Source organism: Pseudomyrmex gracilis, unplaced genomic scaffold (assembly GCF_002006095.1).
Source record: "Pseudomyrmex gracilis isolate BER0280 unplaced genomic scaffold, ASM200609v1 scaffold_121, whole genome shotgun sequence".
In the NCBI taxonomy this organism is placed as follows: Eukaryota; Metazoa; Arthropoda; class Insecta; order Hymenoptera; family Formicidae; genus Pseudomyrmex; species Pseudomyrmex gracilis.
The window spans coordinates 1-13,979 of NW_018020705.1; the positions used below are offsets into that span (position 1 = coordinate 1).

General features: G+C 29.9%; 3 protein-coding genes across 3 annotated transcripts; all 3 read right to left on the reverse strand.

Annotated features, from left to right (window-relative positions):
• Positions 1-127: 127 nt before the first annotated feature.
• On the reverse strand, positions 128-4,600 carry LOC109856523 (uncharacterized protein C05D11.1-like; the record flags this gene model as incomplete). Its single annotated transcript, XM_020431887.1, has 8 exons — positions 4,288-4,600; positions 3,860-4,101; positions 2,725-2,893; positions 2,070-2,233; positions 1,432-1,944; positions 1,090-1,344; positions 790-963; positions 128-349 (listed from the first exon to the last, which is right to left on the reverse strand). Coding segments are annotated over exons 1-8 (1,911 nt in total), but the record flags the coding sequence as incomplete, so codon positions are not given.
• A 1,491-nt stretch (positions 4,601-6,091) lies between these two features.
• LOC109856543 lies at positions 6,092-9,343 on the reverse strand. The gene is made up of 9 exons (XM_020431918.1): positions 9,142-9,343; positions 8,843-9,016; positions 8,108-8,329; positions 7,834-8,008; positions 7,501-7,750; positions 7,126-7,306; positions 6,901-7,047; positions 6,456-6,766; positions 6,092-6,364 (listed from the first exon to the last, which is right to left on the reverse strand). Exons 1-9 carry the CDS (start codon positions 9,289-9,291, stop codon positions 6,289-6,291), a joined length of 1,686 nt encoding a protein of 561 aa, XP_020287507.1. The 5' UTR covers positions 9,292-9,343; the 3' UTR covers positions 6,092-6,288.
• Positions 9,344-9,817: 474 nt separating this feature from the next.
• On the reverse strand, positions 9,818-13,180 carry LOC109856544 (uncharacterized protein C05D11.1-like). The gene is made up of 4 exons (XM_020431919.1): positions 12,888-13,180; positions 12,473-12,708; positions 11,365-11,530; positions 9,818-9,903 (listed from the first exon to the last, which is right to left on the reverse strand). Exons 1-4 carry the CDS (start codon positions 13,057-13,059, stop codon positions 9,818-9,820), a joined length of 660 nt encoding a protein of 219 aa, XP_020287508.1. The 5' UTR covers positions 13,060-13,180.
• Positions 13,181-13,979: the final 799 nt, after the last annotated feature.

Below are 13,979 nucleotides of genomic sequence, written 5' to 3' on the forward strand. Positions count from 1 at the left end.
TCATAATTTTGTAATTCAACCTATACAAACAGTTAAGTGTATAAAATCTAGAATTTACATGTAGAATATATTTATTTCACACAATTTTGTTTCGGTAGGAAATAATGAGAAACTACTTCTATATTACCCGAATCATTAAAGACAGAGTATGAGCGATTTCGTGCGAAAAATCAATGCCACATGGAGAGTGAACTACTATATTATCAGCAATTAACAAATCTTTTAGTTCTTCGTTAGAAATCAGTTGATTTTCTCTATTTACGGGAGATTCTAAAAGTACTTCCGCCAACAACAGAATATAAAGTTTATTTTCCAGACTAATAGAAGAAGTATCCATAATAACTTGTAACTGAAAATGAAATAAAGAAATATTTATCATAAATATAATAAAAAAATAAATAATTAAACATAAAGATAATATATATAAGTTTAGCATAAATATAATAAATGTAATTTATTTACTATTAATAATAATAAAAGTACATGTAGATATTTTGAGTATTGGAAATGAAATAAATACACTCTAATTTATATAAGAGAAACATAACTGCACACTACGCGAAATGTTTAACGGTTATAGGAGGAATACAAATATGTATACATATATATTTATGTAGTACAGAATAACCACTTTGTTAAGCTTTTATGACCATCCAACATTTCGCGTAATTAATAACCATAAAGTCTTACTTGTTAAATCTTAATTATCAAACACATAAATTGTAACAACGTAAAGCAATATATAACTTGGTGCAAAACGATACCGATACGAACAAAAACGATACTCACATAAAAGAAATTTGTATTGACATGATCTAAATAGATAAAAAATGGCAGTCTTTTAACATCGAACTTAGGATGTTGCTCGAGCGTTTGCGTGTTATATCTCTGAATGTCATGAAAAGTGATTGTTTCTATGCCAGGTCTAAGCATTTTTTCCCCTACTTCTTTAAGCACACCTTTCTTAAAAGATGAAAAAATCGAAGAGATTGGTAAAAGTGTCAATATATGAAACATTTAGTGTATTTATAATATAATATAATTTGTAGCATGTAAAGAAATATTTAAGTATACAAATATATATTATACGTTTAATTTTTCGATAGCTTGTTGAAGCTCTTTGTCTTTCTCCTTTAAACTTTTGCGGCCGAACTTTGTGATTTGCTCGGTTACATGTTTTTCTTTTTTTTGCAACTTATAATACTCTTCGAAACTGGGTTCGCCTTTCACGATAACCATCGGTGCATCGATAAAATACTGTTTAAGTAGATCTAAAAAATGTTCTTTAGGCTTGTTTAACAAGTTTTCTTTTTCGCGTAGAATATTCTGTAACCGTTGTTGTAACTAAATGTAAAAAAACATTTTAACTTAGTTATGTAAGGAACTTATTTCAAGTAAAAGTTTTCAGTAATGTAAAGATACCATACATACATTTTCAATATTCTCGTATACTAAATAATGAAAAAGAATGTGTGAGATGGGTTCATGCGGAGTTAGTTCAAATTCATTTCGGTAGTTAATCAATGATTTGCGAATTAAACTTTCCATTATTTTCATATTTATACCATTGGTATATACCGTTTTAAGTACTGTATACATAGACTCTTTTGTGATCGAATCAATGTGGTTTAGTGGTACGTTTTCAAAAATAATCTTCAAATATGAAACTGACCATTTAGACGAAAACCACGTAATACTACATTGATCAGCAAATTTATCAAAGAATAGTCTTAACGGACTATCGTTTGTTTCCGCGATATATTCTAAAAGTGCTTGACAAGTGGTATATTCGTACACTTGAGTAATTGCTGACGGTCCCCGCCAGGCAACATGTACTTCGCCATAGTTTGCGTCCTCGGATGGAAAAATAACTTCCACTTCTGCGCTTTTCTTGAATGATTCAATTGGATTTTGCCAAGGTCTCTCAAATATATCATTTCTTTTCTACAATTGTGCAATAAACTTAAATTTTACGAAAGTAATAGAAAACTAAATACATAAGTGTGCTTTTGTAAAACAAAATACAGAGTAAGTGCGACAACACGCAATTTGTTTTGGGATGCATATACCTTCGACATTATTTTCTGTTCTAAAGACAGTAACGCTTGAAAAATATGACTGTGAATTATTTTGCCCGTTATCAATATAGTCAAGTTTTCTGGCCTGTAGAACTTTCTGTGAAACTGTTTGACTTTTTCATTATTAGTACTTTCGCGCAAATTTTTTGTCGTACCTATAAATACAAATAAAAATATTTTCCACGTACGTTTTCAATTTGAAATATATATATATACAGGGTGATTTAGAACAACCCGTTATTTCTGAAAATACATATTCTTGACTAAATTCTAAGACAACGTTTTATCTGGCAAAATGTTGTCAGAAGCTTAACTTTTGAGTTCGTAATAAAAATAGCTGATCGCTACGCACTGTTTCTGTATCTTTTTTTCTCATTTATTTACTCGTTCGTAAGTTGTATCATTTAATCCGTGCATCACATAAATCACGGTGAGTTGCGCCGCGCTTGCCTAATTCTTGGATCTGACTCATAGTACGCCAACTATTTTTATTAGTAACTCAAAAAGTAAGCTTCAGACAAGATTTTTTCAGATAAAAAGGTGTCTTAAAATTTAGTCAAAAATATGCATTTTCAAAAATAACGAGTTGTTCTAAATCACCCTGTATATACACACACAAACAGAAGTTGGTAGAACATTTTGTTACCTGGTATAACTGACTTATATCCACATTTTCCTGGATAGAGAACTCGTAACATTTTGTTATGTAATACAAAATTTGCTGTACGTTCTGTAGCCTGGGTTTTACAATAAACTGTACCGGCATTGTGGCCTTTTCGAGTACTATCATATACTTCTACAAGATATGCTGTATCCTAGCGAAACGTTCAAAAATAAATAGTTTTATAATTGTAAAAATTTTTATTTGCAGTTTAAGAAAATAATAAATATTGTTTCTTTGTATCTTTCAAACAATAATATAAAGTATGATAACATAAAGAAAGTCATATATTATTTAACTTTATCGTTGCGACAAAATATAGTGCAAAGCATGCATGACAAACGAAACATTTTACTGTGCAAATTATTAAGTTTTTGTAGAACGTATAATACGTAAGGAAAGAAATTTCAGAACCAGAAGATTGTAATAGGAACTCCGATAAAGTATAGAAACCACATATATGTTTTTACCGAAATATTCTAAATACATTTCATAAATTCGCTTACATAAATAATAAAAAGAATAAGTTACATCATAAGTCTTNAACCTTGAATTCATTTTTATATTGATTTAAAATTTCATCATTTATTTCTTTAAGTTAAGATAAAATAAAAAATGTATATTAAAGTTCTATTGTGTTACTAGAAAAGTTTGCAAATCATGTATCGGTGTAGAATTATTCGTGACTTGGTAAATGTTGCGTTATCGGTTGTTTTTCTCAAAGAACGTAAATACTGTTATGAAAACACACGCAGCAAAATAGCTTTAATATGTTGTTGACTTTTTTGACTTTTATCATACTATTGTTATCATGATATAACGTTACTTTGAAAATGTTACGATTGAAGTGAGTGTAGATACACATTAACTTTTTATACAAGTAACAAAACATATTGTAAAAAAAAATAAGTCTGATATTATTCAGTAGAATAGATCGTTTTTTAAGGTATCATTATTAATGTCTCGAAAGTTCTACATGGAATCTAAGAAATAATAAAATAATAATAGGTTTCTTAACTTGTTTGATAATTGAGTACAAAAACAAGTATTATTTGTCATTCACAATAGTTTGCATCTTTTCGTTTTATACACTTAAACAAAGAATTAAGGAATGTTGTACCTCTAAAGTAGGGTAAAGTATGTGGTCCAGATATGTTGGCATTAAAGTAAGAAATGCTTCGCTACCAGCTGCTCTCATAGTAAAACAAGTGTGAGTTTTGAAAGCAAATCCTTTAATGTTATCTGTTAGGAATCTACTACCCCATAATTGCAAAATATTATTGTAACGGTAATCGTCGCTGGCCATGAAAATAAGATGCTCCACCGCGTAAGGAAGACCATCGTTATCAAATGTTTCTGTCACTGATACGAAATACAATAGTAAACTCAAAGTATTTGTAATGTTTATACTTGTTCAAAAATATTACGTAAAAACTGAAGGTTTGTTTTACAAAATGAAGTTTTGTGACAAAATGAAAGAATCTTCAATAATAAATACTAAGATCAATTATATATATGTATGTGTAATAATGCATGTTAATACACTACCAATATTAACATCTCCATTGATAAATGGACCGTGTGTTTCTGCAATACATACAGTGATGCCGGTGTTTTTGGATCTGTATGCATAAAATGGAATACTACCGTCGATGTTTATTGAGTATAACCGTTCGAAGTTTTCTGTATTATCTGACAAATGTTCTTCACCACACGACATTTTATTAAAAACGAATTTCGTGTAAAANTAATAGTCAATTATCTTAAATTGTAACTATAGACCAGTGACTGGTGTACGTGGCAACTTGTCGGACAATGCTTACTTTTTATGCACAAACAGAATTTTCGCAGTTCAGGTACACGATAGATATATTTTCGTAATATACAAATCCGTACATTGTAAGCTGGTATTTATAGTATACGTAAAACTGACGTAAGTTTCTTTTGAAATAATAGACGTTTCATTGGTTGCAAAAATGACCAATCGGAACATAAGCTTAAGACAACTTTAGATATAAGATTCGACTATGAATACCAGTCGTAATACGACAGAGAAAAGTACTTTTCTTAAGAATATTTACTTTTTAAGGCCGAAGCACAAACTTTTGCATAACGCATAATGCATAAAACGTAAGAAAATCAAGTAATCGAGCTTTGTGTTTATATCTCTATTTCTTGTTATAGAAAGCTTTGATTGTTTGATTCTTCTATGTCTTATTAGTTATGTATTATGGCTAGTGCCCATAATCCACAGGTAATGATGGTTTCTTCTACAAACATGTAATCGATGTAGGAATATAATGTTTTGATGGTAGAACAAAAGGTGCTGCACCGTAACGCTTTCGTTTTTGCGGTGTATGTCGAAAAATTGACTTTTACGGCATTTTGAGTTCTTTAAGGTTTTATTTAGTTGTTATATTTTAACTGTAATTTACTATGCAATTTTTAGTTTGTTATTTAACACTCAGCAGTATATAAATGCCGTATTAAAAGATACAATTTTGAATAAAACTATGTTATTCTATATAATTGAATTTGTACTATTCTTTGTCGCTTTTACGAAAAGATGTAAAAGTATAGAAAATGATGAACGTCGCAAAGCCAATACAATTTACAAATTATTTTGAAAAAATGTCGGTTTTTTTACTTAAAGTTGCAACAAGCAATGTTGCGTCTATATAATGCAAAGTACGAAACAAAATTGCTTACGGATGCGTTTGTATATGGATTCAATGTAATTTTGTTGCAGCGTTACAGCAAAGTGGCTCATAGCGTCTTGCACATTGTGGTAGCGACACAACAACTTTCGCGGAAATACGCTAGGTATGAGATAGAGGGATGAGATAGAGGGTGCTATTATTAAGACATTTACTTTTTTATCTATATAATGGAGAGTTTAGTCTTTAAAGAAAATTAATCTGTTCAAGTCTTACTTTTGAGTGTTCGAAAGTTTATATTTATTTACATCGGACAAAAACGAACTTTATTGAACAAGATTTACCATAACACGTTTAAAGTTTATTTTAATCGAACTGCTTGTATTTAAACTACCAAATAGACTTAATTCGATATAAGCTACTACACATGTTTAAAGTGTAATTTACACAAAAAATTTATTTTTTTTGATCTAGAAACTCGATTTTGCGGTGTTAATAATAAAATGTGCAAAAGCTTAAAAATATCCAAAAATATATACCAATAAAAGCTTTACTATCCGCAGAACAATATTTAGGTTTTATACAATTATGTATTACTATTCTAAACGTATATACATTACATACATAATTTACTACATATTAGTTATTACAAAATAAATAATACTATGCATAGTTACTATTACATACTCGTTACTATAAAAATTAAAGTCATAACATAAGTCTTACATTGTGTATTTGTTTAATAAATAGTTTTTGAGTTAAAACATTTATACACATTTTTCGAACTAACCGTCAGACTATACACATATCACATAAACCTGTCGAAGTTATACATCTTCCGAAATCATGTTTTATTCAATAGATTTTTAAATCTATAATCATTTGAAGAAAATCATTTCATAGTCATGTTTTCAATATAGTGATACAGTTCATTTATGCTTGTATATATGTTAAACTTAAACTTCATTCTGTAAAAAAGGAAATATATATATATTATTTTAATATTTCTTTATTTAAAAATAAAATTTGTAGAATAACGTAAGAAATAAAATTACTTACTTTTCAAAAGCTTCTGTTATTTCGGCACTTTTGTCATTAGTACATACAATAGCAAGTTTGCATATTTTAAAGTCAAATAATGGTTTGATGTACCTAGTTAGTACATGGCTCATGTCATCCATAGAAACTACAAAAACGCGTCGTACCATTTGATAAATATAATCATGGGGCATGTTTTTACAGTAAGACGTCAGCGATGCATTTATCATATTCTGTATAGAATGTACCATGTTGATATTCTTCAAAATGACTGACGATTTAGCTTTTTCGTAAAGATAGTAGTTCCATTTGTTTCCCGCAAGATGCGCTTCCTGCGAAAAAAAAGTAACAATATGTACTGCCAAAAAAGTAACGATAAAGGCAATTCAAACTTGGACTTTTTTTAAAGGATGTACATATATATGTCGACATTTACTTATAATCGCAATAGAAATAAAAATTGTACCACTGTCAACTTAATTTTGTTGTACGCAGCTACTAAGTTTGTAGTTGAAACCAACTCTAAATGTAAGTTTCCATCGGTTACTGCTGTAAAAAGACTGTAGTGATCTGCAAGCGTTATTTGCTTTCGAAGTTCTTCCCATATAGGTCCCTACAAAATACCACACATGCATGAATTACTGGTGACTAAGTTTATCGCAGATTTAGTGAACGATTATCGTGCGCTTACTCCTTCTTGCGTAAGATAAGTCAGACACACTTNCAAAGCTGGCAAATCGGAATGTTGAAAATCATTTATGCACGGACAAGATTGAAGTAAAACCGAAGACTTTATCCATTTCATCCCCATAATACACCCGTTGTAAGAATACCTAGGAGGCGTACGTTTTGACTTAGAGGTGATGGTAATTCTGAAACCGGAGTAATTAGATTAATCTTTTTACATTTATATGTATCACTTGTAAACCTATTCTTGTGAGTTTTCTTTGTCCGTGTCAGTCATGAATCATTGTAAAAACTGAATTAAGTAAACTTGAAACTTTTGATTAATATATTAATCTATCACAACTGTTTTTCAATATTTAAAAGTTCATACTCTACTTACTTCGTTTTTTCTGAGCTCATAAACTCTGAAAAGTACTTATTCCATGGAGCATAAACATCTGGAACGTATTCCGTTAATTTATCGACATTGACGCCCATGTGCACAAACATATTTCTCGGCGAAGTCAGCACTTTTCGGATAGATTCGATTTGTGCTAACACTTTTTTCTGCCCTACATCGGTATTTAGGATTTCTTGAACAGCATTAAGAAACTTGTGCTGCCACAACGGGGTGTATGAATTGTGGTCGCCTGCCAAACAATGGACGCTTTAGTATTGTTATCATTATGTACATTTGTAATGGGAGCAGTAAGGAAAATCTCATCAGACTTACCGTCCATGTGTAACAACGTATCCATTAAAATTACTGCAAGTGTTTCTCCTTGCATTATTTTATTTATGTCTAGTAATCGTGTTAGTGCTATTTTTAAACTTTCGACCGTTATTTTAGTATGATATAAAAACTCTTTACAATACTGTACACTTTTTTCATAATTCTGGAATTCAACCTATAAAAAGTTAAGTGTGTGAAAATCTAGAATTTACGAATATATTTATTTCACATTACTATTTTTCGGAAGGAAAGAATGAAACGATTTTTACATTACCTGAAACATTAAAGACATAGTATGAGCAATGTGTTCCGAAGTATTAATGCCAATATGAGAATGAACTTTTATATTATCAGCAAGTAATAAATCTTGTACTTCTCCACTAGGAATCAGTTGATTTCCTCTTTTTACCGGAGATTTTGTGAGTACTTCTGCCAACAACGGAATATAAGATTTATCTATTAGACTAATGGAAGAAGTATCCATAATAACGTGTAACTAAAAATAAAATAAAGAAATATTTACCATAAATATAATGTTAGGATAAATATAAGAAATAAATAAATAATTTAGCATAAATATAATAAATATAATAAATATAAGTTTAGCATAAATGTAAGAAATGTAATTTATTTACAATTAATAATGACAAAAGTACATGTAGATATTTTGAGTATCTGAAAAATGAAAATTAATTAAATACACTCTAATTTATATAAGAGAAACATAACTGCACACTACGCGAAATTTTTAACGGTTATAGGAGGAATACAAATATGTATACATATATATTTATGTAGTACAAAACAAACACTTTGTTAAGCTTTTATGACCATCCAACATTTTGCGTAATTTATACTTAAAAGAGCTTAGAACTCATTATTCTTAATTGTTAAACACATAAAGTCTTAATTGTTAAATCTTAATTATTAAACACATAAATTGTAACAAAGTAAAACAATATATAAATTAGTACAAAACGATAACGATACGAACAAAAACGATACTCACATAAAAGAAATTTGTATTGACATGATCTAAATAGGTAAAGAATGGCAGTTTTTTAACATCGAATTTAGGATGTTGCTCAAGCGTTTCCGTGTTATACCTCTGAATGTCATGAAAAGTGATTGATTCTATGCCAGGTATAAGGATTTTTTCCTGTACTTCTTTAGGCACACCTTTCTTAAAAGATGAAAAAATCGAAGAGATTGGTAAAAGTGTCAATATATGAAACATTTAGTGTATTTATAATATAATATAATTTGTAGCATGTAAAGAAATATTCAAGTATACAAATATATATATACGTTTAATTTTTCGATAGCTTGTTGAAGCTCTTTGTCTTTCTGCTTTAAACCTTTTTGGCCAAACTTTGTGATTTGCTCGGTTACATGTTTTTCTTCTTCTTGCAACTTAAAATACTCGTCTACACTGGGTTTGCCTTTCACGATAACCATCGGTGCATCGACAAAATAATGTTTAAATAGATCTAAAAAATGTTTGTCAGATTCGTTTTTTAATTTTTCTAGATTGTGTATAATATTTAACCGTTGATCCAACTATATACAACGAAGAAAAAAAACAAAATTACTTATGTAAATAAAATAATTCAAATACAAGTTTTTAGTAATGTATTCAATATCATACATACATTATTCGTATTCTCGTGTAGTAAGTGGTCAAAAAGAAAGTTTGCGATGTTTTTATGCGGATTAATTTCGAAGTCAATTTGATAGTCAAAAATTGATTTGTGAATAAAATTTTTTATCGTTTTCATATTTATACCATTGGTATATGTAGTGCTAAGTACATTATGAATGGACTCTTTTGTGATCAAATCGATTTGTTCTATTGGTATGTTCTTAAAAATAATTTTCAAATATGGAACTGACCAATTAGTCGAAATCGACACAATGCAACTATGAACACCAAGGTTTGTTTTGATCGGACTACTGCTTATGTTTGTGATATATTTTAAAAGTGCTACACAACCGTGATAGTCGTACTCTTGAGTAACTGCTGATGGTCCTCGCCAAGCAACATATACGTCGCTATGAGTTTTGTACAAACTAGGAAAAATAACGTCCACATCTACGCTTTTCTTAAGCTGTTCAATTGGAGTTTGCCAAGGTCTCTCAAATATATCATTTCTTTTCTACAAGTGTACGAAAAACTTGAAATTCACAAGAGTAATAAAAAACTGATTACATAGTTGTGGTTTTGTAAAGAAAAAAAATTTAGTTTAAAAACACGTAATATGTTTTGTGATGCGTATACCTTTGACATTATTTTCTGTTCTAAAGGAAGTAACGCTTGAAAAATATGACTGTGGTTTATTTTACCCGTTATCAATATAGTCAAGTTTTCTGGTCTGTAAAACTTTTTGTGAAACTGTTTGATTTTTTCATTATTAGTACTTTCGCGCAAATTTTTTGTTGTACCTATAATTACAAATATAAACATTTGTTACTTACCTATATATATACAGGGTGTCCCAGAATTGGTTTAACATCTCTCGTAGGCAGGTAGAAGGAATAAAACTGAGGTGAAAAGTCTTATACCATTTTGCTAGATTCGCAATAGTTACCGAGATTTTANGCTTCACACAATTACATTTTAATATGTATATGTTATAGTATATGCTGTTATATTAGCTCCTCCCATATGTCGCTATGGGTAACACCGTTAGCGCGCGAAGCGCGGCGGGCAGTCTTACGCGCATAAGACAGCCCGATGCATGCTTATTTGCGGATCTTTGTTAATTAAAATCTCAGTAACTATTGCGAATCTAGCAAAATGGTATAGGACTTTTCACTTCAGTTTTATTCCTTCTACCTGCCTACAAGAGATGTTAAACCAATTTTGGGACACCCTGTATATATATGTACATGTTATAGTCAAATCACGGACGTTCCTACGATTGATCGGTAAATGCGCGGAATTGGTCAAAGCTCGAAATGGGTTTTTTTGCATACTTTTTACTGTACGTTATCATTACAGTGACATAGATTAGGTTGGATTAAATTTTTTCCTATCCTCTGCATCTCCTTTCTTTAAAAACCTAATCTATAATATGCACTGAACTATATACTATATTGGAACGTTCACTCAAATGGAAAAAAACGAGACGATAGAGATAGAGAATTGTCACCATCCTGTCTTTTACTAACGTTATACTACCCTACCCTACCTCGAACTAAAAATATTTGAATCAAAAATGCTCAGACAAGGATAGATATGGGGACAAATATATTTAAATTATTTCTATCTTTTGATTGACCGGCTGCTTAATATTGAGTAAGAGTTTCAATATAGTATATAGTTCAGTGATACTATGTCACTGCGATAGCGTACATGGAAAAGTACGCGAAAAAACCTATTTCGGACTTTGACCAATGCTCCACGCATTGACCAGTCAATCCTAGGAATGTCCTTGCTTCGAGCTTTGACTACAACATGTATACTATATATGCGTGCGCGTGTGTGTGTGTACACACACAGGCAAGAGTTGTTATGACATTTCTTTTTACCGTATATAAGTGAGTTATATCCACACTTCCCAGGATAAAGAAACCGTAACATTTTCTTCTGTATTATATAATCTGATGTACGTTCCTTAATCTGAATTTTACGATAAACTATACCGTCATTTGCTTTTCCAGTAACATGATGTACTTCTGTAAGATATGCTGTATCCTACCAAAACGTTCAAAAATAATACATATTTTTATAGATGTCAAATTTTTTTAACTTGCTGTTTATAAAAAAAAAAAATAATGTTTTTTGTGTCTTATAAACATTAATATAAGTTATTTCATATAATATAAGAGTACTTTATATATTAGTTAACTTTATAGTTGCAACAAAATCTATTGTAAACCATACGTGACAAACAAAACATTTTGCTTTGCAAAGTATAGAAATTCTGTAGAAGACATAAAAGATAGAAAGGTAAATTGCATTAACATAAACTTCTAATATGATTATTGATAATAAATATTAACCACATATGCGCACACAGCAATAAAAAAGATAAGTTATATCATAATTCTGTAACACAATTTATTTTTATATTGTTGTAAAGTTTGATTATTTATTTCTTTAAGTTTGGATAAAACAAAAATTGTGTATATTAAATCTTGTTCAATGGAAAAGTTTGTGCAAATCATGTACCGGTGTAGAAATAATATTTTTGATTTTGCTGAATAGTGCAAATGTTATCGATTGTTTTTCTTATAGAACGTAAATGTTACGAAAACACATCGGAATAGCTTTATTGTGTTGTTGATTTTCTTGACTTTTGTTATATATTATTGTTATCATGATATATTGTAATTTGAAATGTTACGATTACAGTGAGTGTAGTTACACACACGCACTGTAAATTTTTATACAAGTCGAAACGTATATTGTAAGAAAAATAGGTCTGATATTATTCATCAAAATAGCATGTTTCTTATGATATCAATATTACTAACTCGAAAGTTCTAAATAAAAGTAAAGAAAAAATTAAATAATAATAAGATTTTAACTTGTTTGATAATTGTTAACTAAAAAACAATTATTATTTGTCATTCTCAATAATTAGCATCTTTTCGTTTAATACACTTAAACAAAGAAAATTAAAGAGTATTTTACCTTTAAAGTAGGATAAAGTATGTGGTTGAGATATTTTGGCATTAAAGTAAGAAATGTTTCGCTACCAGCTGCTCTCATAGAAAAACAAGTGCGATTTTGTGAAGTACTTGCATTAATATTACTTGCTAGGCTTCTATTAGCCCATAATTTTAAATTATTATTGTAATCGTCGCTGCCCGTGAAAATAAGATGCTGCACCGCGTAAGGAAGACCATCGTTATCAAATGTTTCTGTCACTGATACAAAAATACAATGCTAAACTTACATTTTATAAATTTCTACAATAGTTAAAAACTACCACTTAATGTCAATGTTTGTTTTGTTATTTAGTCTATCGACTAAGAAATTATGTCGAATAATGAATAATAAGATTAAATTATATATATGTGTAACAATACATGTGTCAATACGTTACCAATATTAAAATCACTGTCGATAAATGGGCCATCTGATTGTGCAATACACACAGTTATACCGGTTTTTACAGATCTGTATATATACAATGGCATAGTATCGTTGACATTTCCTGAGTATATCTGTTTGAAGCTTTCCGTATTTTCTAACGGATGTTCTTTATCACACGACATTTTAATAAAAACGAACTTTGTGTAAAACGGATACTCAATTATCTTAAATTTTAACTGTAGACCAGTGAGTGGTAAACGTGGCAATCTGGTGAACAATTCTTACTCTTTACGCACAAACAGAACTCTCGCAATTCAAATACACAGTGGTTGTATCTTCTTAACTTTACATATTCGTGCTAGAATTTAAGCCAGTATTCATAGTCTAATCGTGTATGTAAAACTGACGTAAGTTTATATTTGAAGTGATAGACGTTTCATTGGTTGAAAAATGATCAATATTATTGAAAACATAAGCTTAAGACAACTTTAGATATAAGATCGACTATGAATACCAGCCGTAATAAGAAAGTTTTTTTCTTAAGAATATTTGCTTTTTTTGCAGAAATGCCAAAACGTGCAAAACAGTATCGAGAGTATCGAAGCGGTGTATTCCTACCTTTTCGAAGTTCTTGTACGTATACAAGCGAGAACAGCATACGGACGCTGCTTTCGCTTGTATGCGTACGAGAGCATCGAGAAGGTGGGAGTACTCTGCTTGGATACTCTCGATGGTGTCCTGCACGATTTTTGGCATTTCTACTTTTGCGAACAAAATCATTTTACTACCATTTGTGGTTTTTATAGGACCGTGTCTTAGAAGTATTATAACATAGATATATGAAATAATGATTTTATATATAAATAAATAATACATATAATGCTACGCGCACGCTATTGTTATTTTTATTTAACGTGTTGTCAGTGAACACAACCTGTCACCGCGTTGACAGATAGTATATACGTCTTATAAACCATATAATACACATATGAGAAATGTCAGAAATAACGTATGAAAATCAAACTAAAAAAATAGTGAGAGAGAGAAGTGGAAAAACAACACGTGACAGGGAAAAGGGTAAAAAAGACAATATTATATATAT